Raw genomic sequence first — 26,336 nt, 5'->3', positions numbered from 1 at the left:
TAGCCACGCAAGGATGTGGGTAGTGTGACTAAAAAACTCCCGTTTAAAATTTTTCATTTTAATTCACCTAAATGTAAATACAGCTCCATGTGGCTGGTGGCTCCCGTATCCATCAGTGCAGTACTATAGTCTCCCAAGAATGTAGGTCTGGACCCAAACAGGCTCAGAGAGAGAATCAACCAAACTCCACCTTTGGTGTCCAATTTTATGATGGAAGAGGGCTGAATCCCCTCACTAAAAATCCTTGTGTACTTCCCTATTTCATATATAAAGATACTATCAAGTAGACCTAGTGCCGGCCCCAGCTCATCTAGCCTGTTTGGATGCTGAAGCTACACTATTAAGCAAGCTATGATCAAAAACCACGTTAACTAAACACATTTAAATAGGTTTGCTAAAGACTATGTTTTTGTAACAAGATATATAAAGACCAACACAATGATAACACTCCCAAGCCCACCACTACAGAAGTGATTTTCTTACCAGGTTTTTCCTAGTTCAGTAAGCCATGTTGGGATGTTTCCCGTCATGATTACTAAAGGATCCTGAAGCTGCCTATTTGCTTTTGCTGTCAACTTACTGTTAATAAATTCACTAGTTGGGATAATCTCCTTGCACACTGCGTTCTGTAAAATGTTAAAAAAAAAGTCTATTATGTAGTAAAACATTAGGATTATATTCACTATCGTTTCCTTTATTCCCAAATGCATATGCAGAGTGCCGAGATTTCCCCTGCTGGTTTCCAACATACAGCTTCTCGTTGGTACGTCCCAACCTGAATGACAGCTTTCACAACGCACAGCTGAGACAGCCCAACCCCACGTGCCACGGACACAGCAGCGAACGCTTCATGCAGGGCCAGCTCCTTCACTCTTCCCTCCACTAGAGAAGTATCAAAGACTAGCATTCAACTTTCACTTGAATTTAATACACATCTTAAATAAATGAACTTTTAGGTAAAGGTACCTAAAGATTTTTTAATAAATTAATGTTCAATTTTTATGTGGTAGCTTAATTTTATAAATTATAGCTAGAGAATATTTACAAGTCTGCCAAGAGAACTAATCCAAGAACATAGGCCGGGGGAAAAGCCAGTGGGGGAGAAGTCCCCACTGCAGAGTATACTGCACTTCACTGGGCTAGGATCCGTGCTGTTCAGCTGAATCACTGTTTCTGTTTCTAGTACAACAGGAAACTGATCAAGCACTAGACAGAAACTAAGAAAAAACATGTAATGGACAACACATCAGGGAAAAGTTCGAAAGTAGGCAACATTACTCACATCATACAAGTAATACCAGTATCGACTGATGGCATGTAAAACTCTTAAAAGAAGAATCACATCTAACGAAGGGTCTTCAAAAGTTATATTTTCAGGTGGTGTGGGTATGAGGTAAACTTCTAAAGGATTTGATACTGACGGGCACACTCCATCTAGAGGGCAAAAGATCAAAGTCTGATCAAAGTGTTGATCAAAGTTAGAAAGGCAGAGTCAATGAACATCTCAACATGCCTAAAAACAGTAACCACGAGTGGTTAAGATTTAACGCTCGGTATCTTACTAGTAGAGTACTGATAGCTTGAACATTTTTCTTCCCTTTTTATCTTACAGATAAATCATCCAGGCTTAGGAAAATTTCACTTTCTCTCCCATACTCATACATTGTAAAGGAGAAAAACTGACTCCTTTGCATTTCTCCTTTATATCAGAAAATAACTAACAATAAAATGGCCAGAGAGGAGTAAAGAAAAGGTGTTTAAATTAAGTTCACTGTTACAGAAATTTCCTGGATTTTTTATATCTGGTTTAAAATGGCCATGTAAGATAAACAAATACTCCCAAGTTATAAATCCGATAAAAATAAGATTTGGTTATTTAATCCAAGACTTAGGACATGATAGACTGTGATAGTTTCCAAGTAGGATCCGCAATTCCTTTGTTCTTAGATCTCATAAAGTAATAGCATTAAAAAAAAGGAGAGATTGAAACTGTTGCCATTTACTTCTACCAAGCAAAGAAATTAAAAACCACAACACTACCTCTGCATAAAAGGGCAACTGTTTTAATACCAAAAACATAGAAAACAAGTATCTCAAACACCCTTTTATATAGAAAAAACTGAGTTTTATGAAAAACAAAGTTGCTACAATGCCCTTACTTCTGTGAACCAGGGAAAATTTCATCAACAACACCAGTGTTTGGAAATCCCTAATAGGGGCTGGTCCCCAAGGAACGCAGCCTATTGGTAAGGCACTGTTACCATCTTATAAAAAAGAAAGGGAGGAAATGAGCAAAGTTAGACTGGAAGGAAATACTACAAAGGAAGGTAAGTCAATTGGGAGATTTTACTACTTTCTGTAGTCGTTTTATAACATAGCAAAACTTTTTATTCCTTCTATAATTGGTGGATCACACTATTATAATGAATAACAATAAAAATTAAGGGTCAACCTGCCAATGTCCAGCCTCTTCTTTAGTGCATATGTTCTACTAATGAAATTTGTTTTTGCTTTCATAAAAACATGAATTCTTCATGCAAAGGATGGTAAGTTTTCCCCCAAATTCTTTCAAGATAACTTTCCACTTTCTAGACATTAAAGCCAAGGGTTCAATTAAAAGCAGCCAAGTGTCTGTAGTAATTAATATTTTTATAAATTATATTAAAAGATTTTACCACTAGACATAAATCACTCCGTCAAAACCTTCAAGACAGGAAGACTACTGCCCCATGGCGATCTCCTCGCCCCTCTAAACATCACTTACCGTTCCACAGCTCATCGTGCTTTTTTGCGTTTCTAGGGGAAGTTTTTGTTGGAGCTGTTTGGGCTCTTCCTCTTTTACCACCAACACAATCTTTATTGCTTTCTTCATCCTCTCTCACGGGTTTGTACCTAAAGTAATAAGAGTATGTAAACCCAAAGTAGATTTTAAAATGGCAAATTATTCTGCAAGGCGAAGTGCAAGCCACAGACACCACAGAGTTACCAGAACAACTCTCTGAGGGCTATCCTCTCTCTCCCTAGTTGTGGATTTGGAGAACTGCCAATGGGACTGCTTCCTAGAAAAGATAACCTAGGAGGGGCCACTTGAGAAACTCCAGGGGGTGGCTCTGAGAAGAATCACCCTGTTTAAATAAGTAGTAGACATTCTCCAACAATGCAGGAAGCTGCATCCAAATGCCTCTAAGGGCTCAGAGATGCCAAACTTCATACTACCTAAAGGAATATCATCTTATGGAGACATTTTTGCCTTATTTAAACACTTGAAATGAAGCTACTAGAAAAGTAGGTGCAAATTATGATTTATCGCCCAAACACATTTTCAAGTAGACTTAATGAGGAAGCTAAATACACACACACACACAAGATGGAACATTTGAAGAGGCTTTTAACAATAAAACATAGAATTTAGAGTCTCCTCTCTCCTTATGCAAGCCAGCCAGCAACAGGAATTCCAAAACACATAAACAGTATCAATGTTGATGAAAAACCAAACAAAATCATTTTCAGACTTGCCATATTGTATGAGTTTTCGTCCAAATACCAGCTCTTCCTAGAGGATTGCTCTCATCATCCGTGGATTCCCGTTCATCTTCGGCCTGTATACTGAACTGCCGTACTGCCTGATACACAGTCATGTTATATGGTAGCAAATGTTCTCCGATGTAAAACTGTAGCCTGTGTCGTACATTTCCTGAATTTAAGAATTGAGCAGCCTAAACAAAGCAAAACAAAATCCATTGAAGCTACAGGCCCTGAACTTTACACATTAAAACTTGGTAAGAACAGCACCTTACCAGAGACTCGTCTATTTCCTCATCAGAGCCATCATCGTCACTGTCTTCATCATCTTCTCTTACTCTTCCATACCCTAAGGACCCAAGAAGTCTGTTAAACTCCTAGCAATTTCATGTGGCAAAGAAAAGCCTATATATACTGGTTAAACTAACATATTCCTAGAAAAACATGTGTATTACATTTTGATCTACAAAGCAGAAAGATTAAGAAAACTGTCAGATGCAAAATGTGATTTCTATTACATTCCACCAGGATAAAGTAACTCATCACCCAATCAACCAAGTAAGTAGTCAATCTCTATAAAATTTAACATTTCTACATACTACATATAAAATAAATGATGAGTACACAAGTTCCTGATGCTAGGTTTTGACAGAAGCAGCAATAGGGAAATACTTTATATACCCCTTAATATTAATTTCATCCCAAATGTACATATAAACACACAATATACATGTACAGAAAGTACCTCTAACTACAAGGTATCTCTCGATAGCTTGCACCAAAGCCAGAGGGTCAATCTTGACAGGTCCACCCTTCCACTGCTTCACATTTGCACAGTCTGGATGTCTTTGTAACTGGCATTTTAACTGATGTGTGTTGAAAAATTTTAAAGCCTGTGATCCTCTGTTGAGAGAAAAGCTCAAGATAATTTGTGAAAAAAAAGTTATTCTATTATTTTCAAAACCAACATACACTAACTAAAATAAAAGCAAGATAATACAAACTCTGCATTTTTCTTGAGACACAAAGTAGCACTTACCAGTTATGTATATACTAAAGCCAGCAATTCCAAGTTATTGGAAAAAACTTTTTATGATAAAATAAGAAATAAAAGAGGATGTGTACGCATGCATATGAAAACGTTAAATCAACTTTCCATCTCTGTCCCACCATGAATCTATGTAAGCGGAAATACCTCACCATCGAGATTTAATTACTTCCGCAGGATAAAAATTCCTGAACCATTTGGGCACGCTCACTTCTGCAATATTTTGCCATTGCCTACTAAATCCTATTTATTTAAAAACAAACAACAAACCCTCTCATTTTTGCTTTCAAAGATTTCAGCTACAAAATTACTTTAAAAACTAACCTTTAAATTTTACTTTGCTATAGTCTTTTGAGTGCAGCAGTTTAATAGCTATACCAGTCTAGATCTGGTAATGATATTCAACTGCTCATTTCTGAAAAGGTCTGGCAAGAGTTAAGACGAGTTTAAAATGCAGTTATCTACAAGGTTCCATAATGCATGCAAACAGGGGTATGGGAAAGAATATTCCATTATATTGATACATACATATGTAAACATACATATTTTACACAAATTTAGATAAAAATGAAAAACACTACGGTTTTCTCAAATATATTTGAAAGTGTCCCTTTATTTCATAAAAATCTTCCAGGACATTTTAATAATCAAAATTAAATACCACTCTCTACATTAAATTTCAAAGCAGAAAAGAACCTAGTCCACACTGATCACTTCATTATTCAATAATGCATACTGTTTTAATTCAGTCAGCATTTTAAATGTCTTTAAAACACACCAGACTGTGTTTTGTAAAACCATACTACTTTTTAAAATTTTCTAGGCTGCTAGTCATAATATTCCAGGAAGCATGTAACATTCTGTAAGAACACAACAATGAACTTAATGAATTCTTTCTGTAGCACCTCATGAGTCCTGTAAAACTACTATATTATGGAAAAAAATAAACTTATTTGATAAAGCCCATCAAAATGCAAAGTTTTTGCAAAACCACTTAGATCACATATGAAATCATATTATTGCACAGAAAGTAAACATTTTATTATCCATATCTACAAACTTCTTGGAGAAAAGCTTTATATATTAAAGTACATCAATTTAAGGAAAACTAAGCCTATGACAACTTGCCAGCACAAGTTGGTTTTATATTTTCAAAACATCATGTTTAAGATACGGGGTACGACTTTAGGGATAAAAGTTATTTGATTCACACTTTAGAATATTTAATTTCTGCGGTCCTTATAGATGAATGTGCTTTGAGCAGACCAAGATGTCACTAGACCTCTTGCCACCTTACCTCAACAAAATTAAGCATAAAGTCCAATGGCAAGGGCACACCTAGGCAATGGTCCTTACCTGCCTCCTGTGCCATTTCCACTCGGGAAGTCATGCACTTTGACTGGAAATTGTTCCATCTGGCTGAGGCAGTTGTTCATCTTGTGAACTAATGCCAACAAAGGTGCATTACCCACTGGCTCTACTCTTCCAAGGGGCTCCTCTCCAGGAAGCTGAAGTTATAAATAAACCAATAGGTTAAGCAAGGCCTCATGAAAATGGAACGCTCAACAAGAAAATTTAATAGGTAGTTTTACAAGAGATCTGATCTAGTGTACCTTTTTTGATGGATTTGGTTAGAGCAGTGTTTCCAAAGAAATTATTTCAAGAAAGACATTCTTTCTGTATAGGCCCACAATCCCATATTCACAATTCCTAAGTCCAAAAGGCTTGAAAACACAACTCATTTAGTGGCAAAACCTGACTCAGACAGACACAAGGCCATTTGGAGTCTTTATTCAACCTGTATTTAGTAGGAATAGTCATATGTTTTGCTACAAAAATATTTAATGTGTACAAAGTACTGTTCAGAATCCACTGGGGATATATCAGGTAATACATGCTGTATATAATGTATGGTAGAACTCGTGAAACCCACCCAGCCCCAAGGAGTTGCAGATAAGAGATTACAGACCTGTACATAATTTTAAGCATGGTATAAAACTATATCCAATATTGCTACACATCTAATGATTCTCAAATAAACATCAATTCTGCTTTAGGTAGCCGCACAAGTTAAAATAATACAAGCAATGCCTGCAAACACTGAAAAGACATGGTGACACAGTTTCACACAGGAGACTTGTCCTGAGCCCTATTACACAGCTGAACCAGAGAACCTTCCCTAGGGATGCCTTCTCTTAAGCCATTATGAACAAGTAGAGTGACGTTGAGTCAACAGTGTCCAGGTTACTCTCTTGCTCTCACTCACTGAGGGTGAAGGAAGTGAAGCTGCTCCGGGGCTTCTGGTCTCATAATCCACATTATAAGTGGTGATTAAGTACTCTTCAATGATATTGTTAGTTCTGTGTTTTACATACAAAACAGAAATGTATTTGTCTACTCTATCTTATGTCTATAGCTACATTATGTCTACTGTATTTTCCTTAAAAAAATATACTGCAAACTGCAATATGTTTAAAAACAGATATTGAGAATAAAATACATTCACAAGTGAGAGACTACTATTAATGGCTTGCCTGACAGAAAAACAAAGACTCAAGATTCATCAACCACAGAACAGGCCCTTACTTCAAGTCACCATTTTGTTGTTTTACTATTTACCTGATGTATAAAAGACCAACGAATCCAACTGTGTATAATAAGCAAGCTAAAAACTTTACCTCAATATCTTGACCAAAAACTACTCAAAATTACTACTGGGATGAAAATATACACACTAGTGAACAATGACGCTTAAAGTAAGACACACAGGCATTATTATTAGATAACTTACCGGAGAAGAAAAAAATACATGAAGGAATCTCTTTAATCTGATCTCTCTGCTCACAGCATCCTTTTCGCTTTTAGATGTCAAATAAAGCAACAGCTGCTTCACAAATCCACTATGTTGGATTTCAAATGATGAAACATCTGACTCTGAGACTATGCTACGGATTTCTACAAGGCACTCAGCTCCACCATCCACCTGAAAGAGTTGAAAACAATACATACTGATTTAGACAGCCTTTACTAAATGCACAATTCACATTTCCCCAAAAGCAACTGGATACTTTCTGAACACCTTTGAAAAAGAAGGCAGGGGCAGAGGGTGCATTCTTGGTAGAGCTTTGAAAAGTAACATCTTACCTACACACACATTCACAAAATGTTACTACTTCATGACAGAAAACCAGTACCCATACTAACATTAAAACAAAAACAAAAACCTTCATATTCAACCAATGGAGTTGTGTTAAAAAATTTAAAAAAGACAAAGGATGAGAATATGAATGGAGGAATAGAGCTACAATACCAAAATGAAAAGAGATATAACAGAGTCCAAGGTATGGCTTTATATTAGTACATTTAAAGTATGAATGAAACAGACAATTTCTTGGAAAACATGTACTACTCATATTGCTCCAAGTGTATCAGAAATGCAAACAGAGTCAGATGAAACACAAAAGGCTTAGTTATTACATCTCTACCCTCTCTGAGTACTCTCATGCCACGGGTAAAGAGGGGTTAAGGAAGGTCTTCTCAATGCTAACACCTGTAGCTGAAGAGGACTGAGAGAAGAGACGTGCTTGAGGGACATTTCTGAAGTCTCTTCATTTGTCAAGAAATAAGGGAGGTGAAGGAAAGAAAGTCAAAGGCCAGATGTCTAGCCCATCTAATGATAAAATGATGCATGAAAAGTCAAGGGACAAGTTAAAGAAATGTCAGCACCAAAGGTACATGTCTGGCTAAAAAGCTAGAGTCACCAAGGAAAGGAAGAGCAGATGGAAGAGACGCCGGAAGAGACAAAAGAGAGCCAGCCAGATGCACCAGTCAGTGTACCTGGAGGTTGAGTTGTTCGGTTGCAGCACAAAGTCTCTGAAGGACATTCAATGCAGGGTTGCTTCCATCCATGTTCTCAGAACTGAAATAACGCTCTACAAATTTATGCGCCTGCTCTTTAATCCAACCTTTGATTTTTTCTCTGCCAGAAGGAAAAAGATATTAAAGTCTCAGTGTACACAGAAAGGATTTCAATTATAACTTCTGGTCAAAGGCAAATAGTTGCTACATTTAAAATCTTTTTTGGCCTATGCTTATAGACTAGTAAATTCGGATTCCACATTAACCCAATTAAGTTTCAGTTTGAAAGTGGGCTAAGATATACCTAGAGAAATGCACAGGTACTTAAAATACATTTCAGGTCATTACATGAAGACCAAAGAAACAGTTCTAACTTCTAGGGACGCTACAACCTAAGAGTTTCCTGAGTGTTCACCTGAAAGCAATTTTACATGACTGTTCTCTAAGGTACAGACATCTCTGCACTGTCCTTTATTTATGTTCCCTGGAGAGCTGAAGTAAAGAACTATACACAAGCAACATCCACCTGTTAGGTGCACAATTATTTATGACAGCTGAGACCTCGCTGTTTAAATTACAAATTCTGATGGCTTCAGAAATATATTTGCTTAATTATTTTTATTAACTGAAGTTCAGAACCACCAACCAACCAAAGCAATCAACCAAACAAAAAGAACTTCCTTGTTTTCCCAATGGAATTTGATTTTTTAAAATTTCTTATTTGCAGAAGAAGTACTCCTTGCTGGTATGTTACATCCAGAGCCAAAAGACAAAACAATCCTTAGAATTTTAAAGAAATAATTTTTTAAAGCCATAAACTGGTGTGAAATAGTTTAACTGACAGAATTCTAAGTTTCCAAAAAAGGGCTCTGCTCTAAGGGCCTTACCTTCCATTGTAAAGGGTAGAGGAGGGTTATCATAAAAGAGCGCGCACGTATGTGTACAGAAAATACGCCGGCTTTCCTTTTCCAGAACAGAACTAAAGGACAGCTTCAATGGGAAACCTATTTGTTTGGCTCTGAACATACACAACTCCCAAGTAGACATGTTGAAAGGAATTTTAAAATGTGAGACTGGAACGCAGGACAAAGCCAGACACAGGGTGCAAGAATTGAGAATCGGCTCCATCCTTGAGCTATGCCACCTCTGAGCATAAATTAAAGGTCTGTGTCCAGGTTTCATTTCCACATAATAAATATGCTGACCGAAAAATGGGAAGTTTTTCTGACCTGAGAACAGAGGTGACACAGAACCCCCCGCCTTACCTGTTATTGGATATGGTGTCCTTTGAGGCGGCCCTGGCAAGACCGCTAACTCCCGCAGCTCGGGCCGGTTCAATGTTGTTGCTGTGAGACTGTGCGCTTAACCTTCCCCACGTTTTTGGATTCAAGCTTGCCAGGAAAGAAGATTTAGGTGACTGAGTAGTGGTGGGGCTTTTAGCTATGAAAAGAGAATGATGATTAAACCGTTTCAGTGCAGTCGATGAAAACCACCTGAATTTTAAGATCCCCACTCTTAATAAATTAGCTAAAAGAACTAAGAAGACTGGGGAATTCAGGAAGCTCAGGCATGCTTCAGAGCTCTCAGCAACCTTAATGAAGCATGTCTCCTGAACTGCTACCACCCTTCCCTTTGCTGCCTCATAGTTTCATCACAAAAATTACCTTGATTGTCTACTTTGTCATCATCTCTTGGAGGTGAATACTTTGGCCTTCTTGATCCTCGTTTTGGCAGTCGTTTTCTCTTGAGAACATCACTTAATCGACTGTCACATGGGAAAACATGGGATAAGTTGAGCACTTACCATGATTTAGTATCATCACTCATTTAAAAGCAAGCTAAAATGGCAGAATATTGTTATAACAGGGTATTTTTCATTTAGTGATTATTTAATGCCAACTCTGCACCGATGTTCTAGAAGTGTACAGACACAGAAAATGATTAGTTCAGAAAATAGCTAGCTAGCTATTTGACTAGACTGAACTACTAAAAAGAAAACCAGGGACTTCCCTGGTGGTGCAGTGGTTAAGAATCCGCCTGCCAATGCAGGGGACACGGGTTTGAGCCCTGGTCCGGGAAGACTCCACATGCGTGGAGCAACTAAGCCCGTGAGCCACAACTACTGAAGCCCACATGCCTAGAGCCCGAGCTCTGCAACAAGAGAAGCCACCGCAACGAGAAGCCCACGTGCCACACTGAAGAGTAGCCCCTGCTGGCCGCAACTAGAGAAAGCCTGCGCACAGCAACGAAGACCCAACGCAGCCAAATATAAATAAATAAATTTAATAAAAAATTAATTAATTAAAAAAAAGAAAACCAAATAGAATATCTCATTAATCCTGTGTTAAAGTCCATTATTAAATGCAGTACATACATAAAGCACAGGAAACAAATATGCAGCGCATAAACTAGAAAAGGAATATGTTAAATCTGAGTACCTTATTTCTTCCCCAACCTAAATGACAATAAGTAAAATATACATAGCATTGAGTGTTAATATTATCAAAATACTTTCCAATACTACCCAAAGGAATTTCATGGTATGTAATGGCAATTACATCCTAAATGAATGCATTTATAAGTACTTTTTAAAAAAATTCAAATTATCTGTAAACAAATGTGGCAAGTTAGTCTGAGTAGCCTATTTTGAATTAGAATATATGAAACAGAACGTATGTAGCCTTTGTGTACTATTTTCACTATCTTTTTTTTTTTCCAAATGAATGTCCAAATTTTAGGTTCTTTTTTTTTTTTTTTTAAATTTTATTTATTTATGGCTGTGTTGGGTCTTCGTTTCTGTGCGAGGGCTTTCTCTAGTTGTGGCAAGCGGGGTCCACTCTTCATTGCGGTGCGCGGGCCTCTCACCATCGCGGCCTCTCTTGTTGCGGAGCACAGGCTCCAGACGCGCAGGCTCAGTAATTGTGGCTCACGGGCCTAGCTGCTCCACGGCATGTGGGATCTTCCCAGACCAGGGCTCGAACCCGTGTCCCCTGCATTGGCAGGCAGATTCTCAACCACTGCGCCACCAGGGAAGCCCTATTTTCACTATCTTTAACAACACTCGAAATAGTTTAAAATATCATTCTTCAAATAACAAAGCTACATAAAGTGGGGAAGATGAAAAAAAGTTCTGCTTCAGTTGGTCTATGACCCAAGTAAGAAAAAGTTTGAAAAAAATATTTAAAGTCTTCCAACATCTAACATGTCTACTGAAAACACTTAATAGTGTGATCAATATACCTGACAATCAGGACAAGTGAAGTTTCAAAGAATAAACTTAAAATTAAACAATTCCACCTTTACAGATTTATATAAACTTCTCATTTAAAACCATATTAGAAGAGAAAGGAATCACTTAAAACTCTGCAAGTATTTTAAGAAAAAGGTCCTTTCCTCTTTCTTTAAGAGTATCAACTGTCAGAACCTATAATCATATAGGTTCTTTGCACTGCATATTTGTTTCATATACTTTATGTATGTAGCTCAGAAATACGGCATTTGTCTGAGCTGCAGCATATTTTACCAAGTGCCTGTGCTATTATATAGTATTGGGCTGGCCAGAAAGTTCGTTCGGATTTTCCCGCAACATCTGCAATGACTTAAGGTTACTGCAGCAGCTGGGGGAGGGAGCGGGGCTCGGGAAGAAGCAGAGGGGCAGGCAAGGCTGGGAAGGAAAATGGCAAGATAATGCAACTTGAAAACAGTGGAGGTGGAGGGTCTCTGGCATTCTCAAACTCCTTGGACTGTGCCCACTACATGGTACCACTTATACCCAGCAGCTTCCTAAAATTAACGGTCACTGTGCCAGAAGTCACAGAATTGCCAAAATTCATATTTAAACCAGGGTGGACAACTGCCACCAAGGGGCACCAAAAGCAGCTGGGATTCTGAGTGGGCTAGCTTCACAGGACAATGCTACCTTGCACTTTATAAGATTAAATTTTTGGACCCCACTTATTAAGTATAATATGTTTTACCAAGATCTCTACTTTTCAGCTTACATCGAAGAAACAAAAACACTTTTAGAGTGTGACTTGTTTCAACACAACAAAATGAAAACCAACACGAGGGTTTGGTAATGTTCTCAGCAGCACAGTACAACAAAGGAATTAAAAAAGAGGTGGAAGCAGAGAACTTAGAACTCTCATTTGCCTTTATTAACAGCAAAAGTTCCCATATGCCAATTAGAGATAAATGGGAAATCGGGATCTTTTTCCTTTACAGTCTAAAAATTCCGGTTTTTAATATTTTTCACTATATTTAATATCTGGATATCTTAAAGCTGGTATGTATGCTGCAATATAGTAAATAATCGCAAGATTATGGAATCAGAAATGAGGGCTCAAATCCCACATCTGTAAAGTAAGTACATGACACTATACCAGTCACTTAGCTTCTCTGAGCCTTAGTTCCCTTGTATGGAAACACCATGTATCTCTTGTGGTTCCTAAACATGGCTCAATACAACAGGTTTCTTCCCATTCCCATTAAATATCTAACACAATATACATGGAAAAATAGAAAACGTACACTCTCCATACATTTTACCATTTACTTCCCTGTGTGAGTCTCAGGTACCAGGGCAGAGTAAAAGGCAAAGAGCACAAAAATCACTGCAAAACTCTGACTTACCCTTGAGGGCTCAGATCTAAAGAATCATCTCTGCTGTGCTGCAAGCTGGGGGACCCCAAGTCAGCTGAGGCGTTAGTGGCAGCCGTGGCTGTTCCACTGCTGACAGACGTCGTGGACCCCAAGGATCCTGACCCATTCGTACATGCCTTCGGTGGACTTGTCAACAATGATTCCGATTCTGCTAAGTGTTTTACTTGATGCATTACACCTTTACAGAGCAGAGATTAAAGAGAGTATGTGTTAATCAGGACCACCTCCCCAGCATTATTATAAGATCCCTAAATGCTAACACAGATTCACAAGGAATGAATAAAAAGTACCCGGCAAATAGGAAAATAACTTTAGGTGCCAGTCTTCAACTTGACCCCAAAGAAAAGTAGTAGGCAAATTCAAAATTAAAGAAAAGGTATTTATACTGACTGTCTGCCAATACTCAAAACCCGAATGTAGGATACGTAATAGGGTCACATGTAAATTCCTACTGGAAATTTAAAATACCCTTTATAAAAACAATAAGCAATTACAGAAATGCAGTGCACCTGTGGCTTGATAGCCAGAAGGAAGGAAAAGACCTACAGTCATTAACTTCAAATACTACAATGAGATAAGATCACAGTAACACTACTGCCAAAAAAAGAGAACACCAGCTATTGAAGGATGGTGATTTTCACATCCTTGGAGGTGTATGAGGAGAAACGAACAGTAACTTATAAGGCAGGGTTTATATTTGGGGTTGGACTGTGGGAAGATGTACATGAGAGGAGGGGGGAATATAAAGGTGTGTGTCTGAATATCGGTATGTAAACTATATGCAGATCTGTGTGTCTGAATGTATGTGAGTGCATGTTCACACAATCACATTTTTCTGGGGAAGAGTTCAGAGCTTTCCATCAGATTCTTTTTATTAAAAAAAAAAAAGTCTGAATGAATTCAAACTTCAGGCATTCGTTCCACAAGTATTATTTGCAGCAATCATATGCCAGACTGTGTGCTAGGCACTAAGGATATGGCCATGGCTAAGGAAAATGGATTCAGGGCACTTATTAACTAATGAGAAAGATACATTTAACCAGAAACTACAAATAAAGAGTGAACTGCTTATGAAAAAGAAAATACAGTGCTGCTGGAGCATACAATCGGGAGATGTAACAATCTAGAAGGCAGGCTAGATCTTTAGGAGTAAGTGACATTTAAGTGGAACCTGAAAGAACAGTGAGACAAGCCAGATGCAAAGGGGTAGAACCAATCTACATTCCTCCATAAACTTCATAATGTATATGCTATATAAATATTTGGGGGTGGGAAATTCAACCTGACGGCATAGTTAATTCTACCAAAGTTTTAAAAAAAAATCATTGGGAAAAAAGACCGATTCTGATACGCTTCCAAATCAGAAAGCACCTAAAAGCAAACAACAACAAAAACAGAATACCAAAAACAAAATGCAGAATGCAAAATACAAGATAATCTAAGGCTAAAAATAAGAATACATACCAGGCATTTATGTGAGCACAGAAAACCTGATTTGTTAACCACAGTTATCATCTCTGGGAAATGGAGAGAGTTTGCCTTCTATTTCACATAAATGTGTAGTGCTGGATTTTTTTTGAAAACTCACTGCTATTTGAACAGAGCTAATAAGAAACAGTGAAAACTTCTTCCCATTTGATTCAATACTATTACACTAGCATGTCTGTTACATTCTCAAGATGTAAAGAGAAATGAATCAAGCATAAGAAAAGGCGATCAAAAGAATGCAAAACAGATCATATGCATAAAGAACCAGGATTGTTTCTAAGACTGAAGATAAAGTATTACGTGAGGGGAAAACACCATCATTTTCTGCATCCTCACAAGACCAAAGTAACCTAATAGACCAAAAAGACCCATAAAGAGATTTCTGTTGATGAGAAGGAGCTTCTAATATCTTGGCAGGTTTAAAAAGAATAAAACACCCAAATGAGTGATACACTTTCATCTTTGAGGTCTTCAAGAAAAGAATGGAAAAGTACCATGTCCCCTAGGCTGATTTTGACATTGAAATTCCTCAAATTAGAGGACTACACCAATTGCATTCTGAAGATTATTCCAAGCCTTGAAATATTCCATTATCTACACAGTGAAGTAAAAAAATAATCCCTTTTACAGCTGTTCTAATCTACTAACAGGATTCCTTGGGAAAGTGACCTCTGGCTTTTTCAAAGAATCTTTATGGGCAACTGTACGTTATCAGCATAAAAAGAAAAGTCAATGATTGCTTCTGGGCCATAAACACTCAAATCATTGAAACTTACTAAGTGTTCATCAACAGACAGTGAATCTCACACAATCTATAACAAAAGATTTATGAAAGACACTCTATATGTATTAAAGCTGTAAGCATGCAAATCTTACATAAAAATAACAGTTTAATTTTTTTTCTATAGAGTATAAATATACTTCTACTGAAATAATGTTTAGACTAAAAGATTAACCATGAATTAACTATCATGAACGGCATTACCTTCTCTTCTGAAATAAACACTAAAAATATCAGGTAACTTCTGCATTAAGATCTCTGCCATCTGAAGTGCTCCAACTACTATCTTCAGGTCTTGGCTTGATAGCATGGAAGCAATATGACTAAAAAAAGAAAGCATTTGTATATAAAACATTTGTCTGAATTTGATAATTACTGCTGGCCATCCTACTTTAAATTTGAGAGCAAAATATTTTAAGTGTCAAACCAATCCACCAGAACAAGAATTTTTCTTAAATGCTCAACTTCTGCATTTAATTTATTCTTTATCAAAGGTGTTTGTGAATACAGAAAGACAACGAAGGGCTCAAAATACTCCAAATAAACTGTTTTGTGCATATTTTTTCTGTACTATTTCTTTAAAGATTTCTGAAGTTACTTGCAGAGACTTGGATTTCTAAAGCGTTTTCACCACTTTCATGAACACACCTTGAAACAGCATGATTTTTCAGGACATCCTTTAGAAGTTCGGCATCCGCGAAATAAATTATCCTAAGAATTGCTCTAAGGCACTTATGTCTGACTGCAGGTCCTGCTGAGGAACTATACACTTCATAAAGAACACCAAATAATGTCTTAATAAAAGACTTAGCCAGTTCCGGATCCTCTTTCATAAGCTGTGCTCGAGCATCATCCTTCTTTAACTCTGAATATCCACCTGTAATAAAAAAAAGTATAATCCTAAAGTTACAGATTTCAGAAACACAATAAAGTAAATAACATAAAGCATTCAAGCTGATGTAATTATCTGAAATGCTATAAAACCTTTTTGGTTATAAAGCAAATTAACTTATCTAATGCAATCAACTGGGGTCTATAAATGGCATTAAGACAAATTTAGGCAGCTAAAAAACCACCGACCATTCTGGCCAGCTGAAAAGCACAAGGCACCACTACACTGTATCTTTTATTTTTACTAATATATGTTCCACAAAATATTGGAGATGTTTCAGTATTAGCCAGCTAAACCACTAGTAAGAAATAAACAGAGTTGAAAAACTGGACAGTGAGTATGTAGCAAGAAACTGGAAAAACAAGATGACCTGTCACTTTGATTAGAGGGAATAAGGTGCAGGGGAAAGGTAATGGATGAAAAGCGCTAGAACAGGGGTTGGCAAAGTATCGTCCAAAGGCCCAATCCACCCACCACCTATTTTTGTAAATAAATTTTATCGGAACACAACCACATATATTTGTTTACATATTGTATATGGCTGTTTGGGAGCTACAAGAGCAGTGCTGAATACAGAGACTGCATGACCTGCAAATATTGACTATCTGGTCCTTTTCAGAAACAGTATGCTGACCCTTGCACTCTAGCCTAGACCTGCAAAAGCAATGAACTAAATCCCTCAGGAAAGGAACAAATGACAGAAACGTGAAAAGAAAAAAAATCACGATCACCTATTCTTCATTAATTAAGAGAATTTTGGTGGGAAAGTATAAAATAAAAGGTTGGAAAGAACTAATATGATGGGGTGTGAGTGGATCCAAAGGTAAAGCAGGGATGAAAGGATCGGATTTAAAAAACTGCATGGGCTGCAGAGAACAAACTGGCGGTTGCCAAAGGGGAGGGGGTGAGGGGAGAAAAGAAATAAGTGAGGGAGATTAAGGGGAACAAACTTCCAGTTGCAGAATAAATGAGTCACGAGTAAGAAATGTACAGCATGGGGAATACAGTCACTTACTGTTGTATATAAGACCTTTGGTGACAAGAGCGTTAAGTAGACTTATCATGGTGATCTTTTAGAAACGTATAGAAGTACTGAATCACTATGTTGTGTAACAGGAGCTAACATAGTGTTGCAAGTTCATTATACTTCAAAACCAAACTTAAAGAGATCCGATTTGTGGTTACTGGGGTGGGAGTGGGGGTGGGGGGCGACGGGCGGTGGACTGGATGAAGGCAGTCAAAAGGTATAAGCTTTTCCAGTTATAAGGTAAATTAGTACTAGGGATGTAACGTACATGACAAATATAGTTAACACTGCGGATGTTATAAATGAACGTTAAAGAGTTTCTTACCACACACAAAATTTTTTTTCTATTTCTTTAATTTCTATCTATGAGAAGGCTGGATGTTCACTCAACTTATGTGATAATCATTTCATGACGTAAGTCAAGCCATTATGTTGTACACCTTAAACTTATACAGTGCTGTGTGTCAATTATCTCTAAATAAAACTGGAAGGTGGTGGTGGGGAAAGGGATGCACAGGACAATTCTGACTAGAGTCCAGGACACTGCAAATCACAGAAGTAGGAAAATCTTGGGGAAGATGCCAGTTAATATTGGCTCATTTGCCGATTAAAGCAACAACAAAAAATTAATTACTACTATGCAACTGTCTTAAGTTTAATAATAACACTCCATAAAACAATTATTTGTTATTGCAAATACTACTCACAGACAATACAGTGCTACTTTTAACTCAAAAGATACTTACTACTGTTAGTATTGGCTAAGGGGTTAGGTTTTCTCTGAATGGCACGTGCTGTTCCCGTGTCCTCATTGATTTGCTGCATAGAATTAAAATCAATAGTATAAACTCGTCCCAGAGTGGACAAGCTTATCTCATCCTCACCGACCTGATGGGCTGCCTGAGAGCAAAGAGAGAGAAACCTTGAATATAAACATGGAGAAATTTATCAACTTAAGACACAGTGGGAACCCTCAATAAATGCTAACTTACATATTTGTTTCATCAGGTTTTAGATGGTAAAGTAACTGAATATACAAGTTTTAATAGTGTGGATGTGACAAAACTCATTCACTCAACAAACCGTTTTTAATTAAACACAAATATATATTACAGGACCTATCAGGTCCCCTGAGACAAATACAGGTAAATTCCTGATGAAGGATCCAGTCATGTAGAATCACTGACATGAAGACGACACTATTTGTGTTAAAAAGGCCTTGAAGACATTGCTGACAGAAAAAAAAAATCGTTATCCATACATCTTAGTATCTAATTCTTAGGTTAAAATGTTATTCACAGCATGGATTCCTAGCAGTCCATCAAAATCCTCCTTTAAACAAAATGATCCTAGAAAATTATCCTTAGGAAACAAAAAACACTTTACATTTAAATGATGACCTAAGATCGAAAGGGACACAATTGGAACTAAAGAAAGTAATCCCCAGGGGTGGCAAGTATTACAAAGTATGTATCTCAAATGAGATAATATGATTAACACTGTTTGCTTGATTTTAGACAGCCTAAAGAAATGATAAAATATTCATTCTTATGGAATTCCTTGGTTGAATGGAAGACAGGACTCTCAGGAAATATAAGACAGTTAACTAACAGTGAAAATACAATTATTGGGAAAACGCTAAAGAGAAAAATGCTTAGCATTAGAGACCACGACCTACTTATAAACTAAGGCTAACGATGCACAAAGACCAGTCACCTTTAACTTCCTCATAACATAACAGCCTGCTCTGAATTTAGATACTTTCATAAGATCTTCCGATCTTGTAACATGTTTTTCACAAACTCATTTTTAGAAACTAACTAGGGGAAAGGACCTTAAAGAAAAAAAAGTCTATTTAAGTGTCATGTCCTAAAAAATTCTAATAACACAGGTTGAAATTAGAAAATATATTAATACTTAAAGTAACTTATATATGAAAACATTAGTAAATCATGCTTGACATCTCAAATAATGCAGTGACCCAACACTTCCTAAACTAGGGCAAATATTTTCCTAACCTGAGACATTTCTGAAATATTTCTGTGCAAACTTAATATGAAGAAGTATGGAAAAAAGAATAAAATCACACATAAAAACCTTCACGGAAAAATCACTAAATATTTTAGTGTGCTTCTTTCCTTTGTCATTATTCCTCTTTTCTTTTGCCGAGTTCTCAAGAGTCAGTCACATAATTTTTTTGAACATTTTGTTTTCATTTATAGCATATCATATTTTAAGCCATTAAAGTTTATCCCGTTAAGGTCTGGATTATATACAAACCTATGTATATTTCACAATTGACTTAATCATTCATCTAAAGCTAGATCTTTAGATTGTTTCCATATTTTTGCTCTTTAAAAATACTGAGAAGCAGCTACTTGTATGTAGTCTTTGCTTTTGAGAGATTTCTTCTGGATAGGAGATAGAAGGGACTTTTAGAAACATGTAGCCTAACTCCTCCCATGTTTCCTTTCAGAAATGAGGAAACTATGGAACAAAGATCTTAAATTACTTGCTCCAAGTCAATCGGGTAGTGAGCAGCAGAAGCAGGACTAGAACACCATGTTTTCTGACCTGAACAGAAATGAGGACCTTGTTCTCAGGAGACAAAATGAGAAAATCTTGGGTTAATTCAACATTGAGCACGTTTACGTCCCCACGTCCACCTCCCCACTCCAGCCCTAAACCCGCTCTCCACCAAGACAAGACATAGTTAAACGGTACGATGAAACTACTACCTCGATGATCCGGCTGTCAATCCTGTTATAGGGATGCCAAAGGCCCCGGTCATCACGCCACTGCCATATCGCACCATCCGTGTTCTGTGCATTTCCCTTCTTCAGCATGGTATCAACTGCAAAAATGCCTTCTTTTGGTAAACATGGCATAAGTTCACTGAAAACGAAAGGGGCAACTATTTTAATAAGTAGCTTCCTGAGCTGTCAGTAAATACCAGGTTTCTAAAGTAAAATACCCTCACATAAACCACAGTTATTATTGGCCCAATCTTTACCAGATCAGAGATGTCAGTTCATACAGTTCTTGAGGACTTCGTGGAACAAGATCAATCTGTTCCTGACAACTTCCATTGGAGGCACCACACAGGAGGAAGTGCAGTGTTTCTGCAATGTCTGTAAAACCAACAACAAAAAGCAAAACCCTATGAAACTACTTGTATTGCCATATTTAAAAGGCAATCCCTGCCTAGCGGGGAAACAATTAGAAATGTTTTCTTGTACAGCTATATACCACAGAAATAAAAGTGAAAAATCCAAATGAGTTGTCATTAAAACCTTAAAGAAATTATAAAGATTTAAACAATTTCTTTCTGAGGACTTAAGTTTGAGTCCTAACCTTCCAGCAAGACACCTAATCACAAGTCCACTGCAGAGACTTCAGGGATCTTGTATTACTTTCTTTGAGGAGCACAGTGCTTTGCAAAAAAGTGTACTAAACATATTTTATCCTCGACTCAAGTATATTTGTCTTCAATTCAAATATACTGAAAACATGTGACCAATAGAATAAAACACAGCAGTTAAAAGCATCTGAAATTACCATATTGTGATCAGGAAAACCTTTACCTTAAATGACAGTAAGCATGCCAACTAAATTTAAAGATCATTAAAATATCCTCTAACACAAGCTCCCATCCCCAGAAGACATCAGTTTATGGAAGAATTTGCATGAAAACTAGTTTAGTGTACTGACACTGACAGTGAGTGGAGGAAGCCCCCAGGCTCCAAAGGTTTTGGTCATTCTAACAGCTACAACCTAAAGACAGGTCTGTGTCTCTGTTGGTATCTATAAAATACTACACATATGCAAAATATACATAAACATTTCATTGAAATGTTCTGCCAGTAATCAGTAAGTTCTGTTGTCAAGGAAAGTATTCACCATTAATTTGGGCAGAGGGGTGTGGATAAATCGTCTGACTCACTGAAATTTCACAAACAGTGATTAAAATTTTTAGAAAGTTCTTGAAAAAGTCATTTTGCCAACTTTCTTAAGAAATATGAATAGATGGCCATGGTACATTATTAACTTCTTTTTTAAAGAGGTCAGAGGATGACAACAAAATGGAAAGAACCAGAGAGGTTCGTGTTACCGAAGTAGAATGATTATGTGGCAAACTTCCTAAAGTATGCAGAAGAGGTGAAAACATTCATCATGCTAAAGAAAAAATTCCAAAATGTTAAAACAAACAAAAGTCAGGCAGGAATTTCCCAAACCAGGATATAGGAAAATGCTGTGCCACACCACACGGTAACAAGAGATAATCCTGTGGGCAAACTTCAAGAAATGGGAAAAATTCAAGGGGGCCCTAGGGATTTTAATAAGCAAAGTACATTATGACTACGCAAAAAGAGTTAAACCTTTCCCAAGCTTATCTAGGCAGAAGGGACTTTGTTCATGGCATAAGCAAAACAGTGTTCTCTGGGATACTAAGTTCAGGAATGACTCAATGCTGTAAGAGGAATCTCTTCAATAAAGCACCTCAGCAACACTATTTTTCTACAAAATTCTGTGCCATGTGCTAAAATTCACAAGTAATGCGAAATATAAAACTGAGTCACCCCCATCCCCCCCCAAAAAGATCCTCTTATACCACTTAATATTCTGTTTGAAGTGGTGGGACAAAGACTGTTTTGTCAGTGAGCGCCATCACTGACTCCCAAGGTAACGCCCTCAGAGATTAGAATTACGGACATGAAATTAGCCACAATGATAGGTGCTTCATAAAAAAGTGATCAACGCTCTACCAGCAATAATCACAACATACGGATATCTTCTGACATTAACTTGTGAAATCTAAGGTTTAAGAGAGTAATGGGCAACTGCAATAGCAGTACGATAAAACTTGAAACCCTGCACATGTAAGTTTGGGAAAAGCTTAGAAATATTAAAGTAGCAAAGATCAGAGACATTCATCTGTGTAAATAAGTTCCAACACTTTGAGGGAAGAAAGCATTCTGGGATCATAAACTGCTGGAAAATCTAATGTGGGAAAAAAGGACTACCTATAAGCAAAAGAGAAGCAGTTACTGGTAACATAAAACTCAGAATTCTCCTCCTGAAGCATCATTACTTAATTGATATTGTACAGAAAGCAATGACTTTGGGTCTTTAGCCCTACACCAAGGGTAACATTTTAATATATTATATACTTTAAAAATTGTTATGTAGGCAGCATTACTATATTGTCACAACACAAATTTATTACATATTAACATTTTTCTTCCTTTACTATCCAGTGCCTGTGATATTAGCCATTTCTACTTGCTTATGTTGACTTTACTTATTAACAGAGATTAAACTCCCCCCCCACACAAACACAAGCTGTTTTTCCTGTATGAAACAGAATAATAAAATAGCACTTACTTTGCTTCATAAGTTGAACAGCTAAAGTTGGACAGTTGGAACACATCAAAGAAAACATGCGAACCACCATTATAAACATCCCAGAACTTAGAATTGGTGGAGTTACAACCAATAGTTGTTGAACATTTGTTAGCAGATCTTTGGAGGCAACCTGCTGGAGTAAATTCTTCACAAACACAAGAAAGAAAAAACGGTTACTCCGTGAGGCAGCAATTTAACGACTTCATGAAAATACCAACAAAGACTGAACGCTTACCTCCTCATGTTGGAAGTTGTCCACTAGACGTGCAAAACAAAGGCAAGTGCTTTCTACTGACTTTTTGTCCTTTTTAATAAAGGAAAATAAAGTTTGTTAATAGAAAACATTGTCACTGTCGTATGCCACTCCCTTATCTTCTTCCTAACCCCAGATTCTTCAAGACTTGCTTAATTAGATATGAGCTTTGAACACGCTGTGACCCTAATAAGCAAACCATCAGTAATGTCATGATTTCAAAGCAAAGGGAATCATACTGATAGACCCTCTCTCCTCCAAATACAGTGAAAGGGAACAACTTTTGTACTTCTATAACGTCAATACCTAAACAAAAACTATAATAAAGAAACAATAAACATCCTACCATTCTAAAAAGCCTTACAAGTAGAAATGCTTAAAACATGCATTCACTAAAAAGTTGTAAATAGTTAAGTATGTGTGTCAGCCAGAGGTTTACTGATAATAAGAAAAACTTGATATAGATTTGCTCTATCATTATGAAAACAATTTGAATACTATTAGACTGATCTTAATGAGAAAACATTTGGAATAACTCTCATAAGAACAGAAAGAACAATTTAAGGGCATATTTTGATAGACTTAGGTTTTTTCTAATTGATAAATGGGCTTCAGATGTAAAAACTAGGCTTAGCTGTGTAAAAATGAAAGTAATTCTGGTATTATAGAAGTCCTACACCTTCGCTGTCACGATTTAAGTCTAGAAAGAATGCTACAATAATAGGGCCCACTATTGAACTTCTCTGATTCTCGGGCCATACTTCCAAAATAAGGTGAACTCACACCTAACTAGAGAACATTTCTAGCCCCCATAAGGTAAAGGTTATCTCAGCCTGCTAAGTTTTTTAAAATAAATAAAAAATGAATGGCACTACTTGTGTCTTGATCATCTTAGAAGCAAAATCCTCCAGTGATTCAATAATCAATATTATTTTACTATCTTATGTAAACACCTTATTTAATATAGGTATACCTCATTTTATTGTGCTTCACTTTAGTGCACTTCACAGATACTGCATTTTTGACAAACTGAAGGTTTGTGGAAGCCCTGCACCCAGCAAGTCTGTTGGCGCTATTTGTCCAACAGCACTCCCTCACTTCCTGTCTCTGTATTACATTGTGGTAATGCTCCCAACATTTTAAACCTTCCCCCCCTCCACCAGCAAAAAGATTACGAGTCCCTGAAGGATCAAATGATGGTTAGCATTTTTTAACAATGAAGGATTTCTTAATTAAGGTATGTTCATTGTTTTTTTTTTTTTTAGACACAATGCTATTGCGCACTTAATACACTACATCAGCGGTCCCCAACCTTTTTGGCACCAGGGACCAGTTTCATGGAAGACAATTTTTCCACAGATTTGGGGGGGGGGGCGTGTTTCGGGATGATTCAAGCTTATTACACTTACTGTGCACTTTATTTCTTTCTATTATTATTACACTGTAATATATAATGAAATCATTATACAACTCACCATAATGCAGAATCAATGGGAGCCCTGAGCTTGTTTTCCTGCAACTATATGGTTCCATCTGGGGGTGATGGGACCGACTCAGCTCCACCTCAGGTCATCAGGCATTGAATTCTCATAAGGAGCTCATGATCTAGATCCCTCACATGTGCAGTTCACAGTACAGTTCATGGTCCTATAAGAATCTAATGCCACCACTGACCTGACAGGAGGTGGAGCTCAGGCGGTACTGAGAGCAATGGGGAGCGGCTGTAAATACAGATGACGCTTGCCAGAGGCCACCGCTACCGGTCTGTCGCCTGGGGGTTGGGGCGACTATATTATAGTGTAAAAAGAACTTTCATATGCACTAGGAAACCAAAAACTTCTTGTGACTCGCTTTATTGTGATATTTCGCTTTACTGCAGTGGTCAGAACTGAACCCACAGTATCTCCGAGGTATGCCTGTATATTTTATGTACCTAATTTTCCCCAAGAAGATTTTAAGCACACTTTGTAAAGGTGACTTAAAGTCAGATCTCTAAAAAGCTCTTTAGCAATAACAACACTTTGAAACATTACAAGAAAATTCAATTTCTCTAAAATCTCGAAGCTTAACTCACGAACTGTCCTCCACCAGGGGCTCTATAAGCTCTACTTCTCATACTGCAACACCAGGCCCACTGATTCCGTCTCCTAATTGCTCCTGTTCTTCTCCAACCCCAGACAGCTGCAGTCTGCATTTCTTATTTCATTTCTATCTGGCACATACCTAGTCTCATCTCTCTTCTGATCTTAACCCATACCCTCCTAGTCTTGCCTCCCTAACCCAATACCTTTCAGGAAACGGTGATCTTTCTAAAAGGAAATTCTGATCATATTACATAGGAAACACTCAGTGTTTGCTGAAATGATAAATTTACCCCTAAAGTCAAAATGGTTGAAGATATCATAAACGAAGAAGTACTATTCATTTGGGTAAATCCACTGAAATTTCATAAAATAACCTAATATACAGTACATGACTAGGTAACAGGAAAAACACAGATCAGAACATTTCCAAGTTACATATCCAGTTGGAAGATGTAAGGCTCTAGTTGAAATTAGCATTTAAAAAAATGTAATAAAAATGTTTTATGATACATAAAATAGGTTTATGTTTTACCTGGTGGGTTAGCCTTTGGGTTAGCAGTGGGAGGGAATCTGCCACAAAATGAAATTCATCTGGCGTGATACTCTGGCAGCAATTGGCTGCAATTGCTAGTGCATTCCGTTGGGCATTGATGCTGAAGAACTCTAGATACAGCAAGCAGTCTGCCAAACCACCCTAAAATATAGGAAACTGTTAAAGCCAAGAAATACCCTTTTATCAGCAATTAAAAAAAGAAGCCTACTAAAAGTCTAGCACATCACTTGTAAACAGCATGCGTACCTTATAGAGACGGCAATCTAGGAACTGATACAAATGTGGATCTAAAATCCAACATTAAACGAAATACAGTCCTTCAGTAACAACACTTACTGCCTGTAGAATGGCTTTACTGTGCCTACGTGATAACATCTCCAAGGCTGTCAAGGCCTGCTCTGCCACATCAATACACTGAATAACTTGCAGCTGGGAACATATAAACAGGAAACTTAAGGTTATCATTCAGGTTTTTACTCGTTGCTCATCTTTGACATGAATAAACAACACTTTCTCTAATTTCCATCCATCTATACTGCCGCTAACCTGAAACCCACCATAGGAAACCAGCGATTTATGCGCTTCAGCCAAACATACTGGCAATACTTTTCTTTTCCTTCCAACTACTTTAAAGGTATTGAAAAATATGTTTTACATAGAGAATAAACTAAATTCAATTATATAACTTTAAATCTTCATATTTAAAATAAATGGGTTGGTTTATACAACAAATTTTAAAAATCAAGTTTTAAACTTTATACC

At 37.2% G+C, this 26,336-nt stretch overlaps 1 protein-coding gene across 17 annotated transcripts in view; it reads right to left on the bottom strand.

Moving 5' to 3' along the window:
• The window catches only part of TRIP12 (thyroid hormone receptor interactor 12), a 144,598-nt gene that overhangs the window by 18,155 nt on the left and 100,107 nt on the right, over positions 1–26,336 (bottom strand). For 7 of the 17 annotated variants that reach the window (XM_060106771.1, XM_060106770.1, XM_060106783.1 and 4 more), the window contains 21 exons: positions 25,911–26,003; positions 25,554–25,715; positions 22,920–22,988; positions 22,664–22,829; positions 20,292–20,409; positions 20,014–20,173; positions 18,025–18,178; positions 16,008–16,236; positions 15,564–15,682; positions 13,061–13,268; positions 10,093–10,193; positions 9,694–9,868; positions 8,408–8,549; positions 7,362–7,553; positions 5,927–6,078; positions 4,268–4,440; positions 3,798–3,871; positions 3,517–3,716; positions 2,765–2,892; positions 1,283–1,434; positions 484–626 (listed from right to left, as the gene is read on the bottom strand). In XM_060106771.1, the coding sequence (XP_059962754.1) occupies positions 484–626; positions 1,283–1,434; positions 2,765–2,892; positions 3,517–3,716; positions 3,798–3,871; positions 4,268–4,440; positions 5,927–6,078; positions 7,362–7,553; positions 8,408–8,549; positions 9,694–9,868; positions 10,093–10,193; positions 13,061–13,268; positions 15,564–15,682; positions 16,008–16,236; positions 18,025–18,178; positions 20,014–20,173; positions 20,292–20,409; positions 22,664–22,829; positions 22,920–22,988; positions 25,554–25,715; positions 25,911–26,003 (3,110 nt within the window). The remainder of the gene's footprint in view (positions 1–483; positions 627–1,282; positions 1,435–2,764; positions 2,893–3,516; positions 3,717–3,797; positions 3,872–4,267; positions 4,441–5,926; positions 6,079–7,361; positions 7,554–8,407; positions 8,550–9,693; positions 9,869–10,092; positions 10,194–13,060; positions 13,269–15,563; positions 15,683–16,007; positions 16,237–18,024; positions 18,179–20,013; positions 20,174–20,291; positions 20,410–22,663; positions 22,830–22,919; positions 22,989–25,553; positions 25,716–25,910; positions 26,004–26,336) is intronic. The other 10 variants (XM_060106779.1, XM_060106775.1, XM_060106782.1 and 7 more) reach the window with 6 other exon arrangements.

The sequence above is a fragment of the Mesoplodon densirostris genome, chromosome 8, assembly GCF_025265405.1.
Source record: "Mesoplodon densirostris isolate mMesDen1 chromosome 8, mMesDen1 primary haplotype, whole genome shotgun sequence".
NCBI classification, from domain to species: domain Eukaryota; kingdom Metazoa; phylum Chordata; class Mammalia; order Artiodactyla; family Ziphiidae; genus Mesoplodon; species Mesoplodon densirostris.
This window is presented reverse-complemented; position numbering and strand designations above follow the sequence as displayed.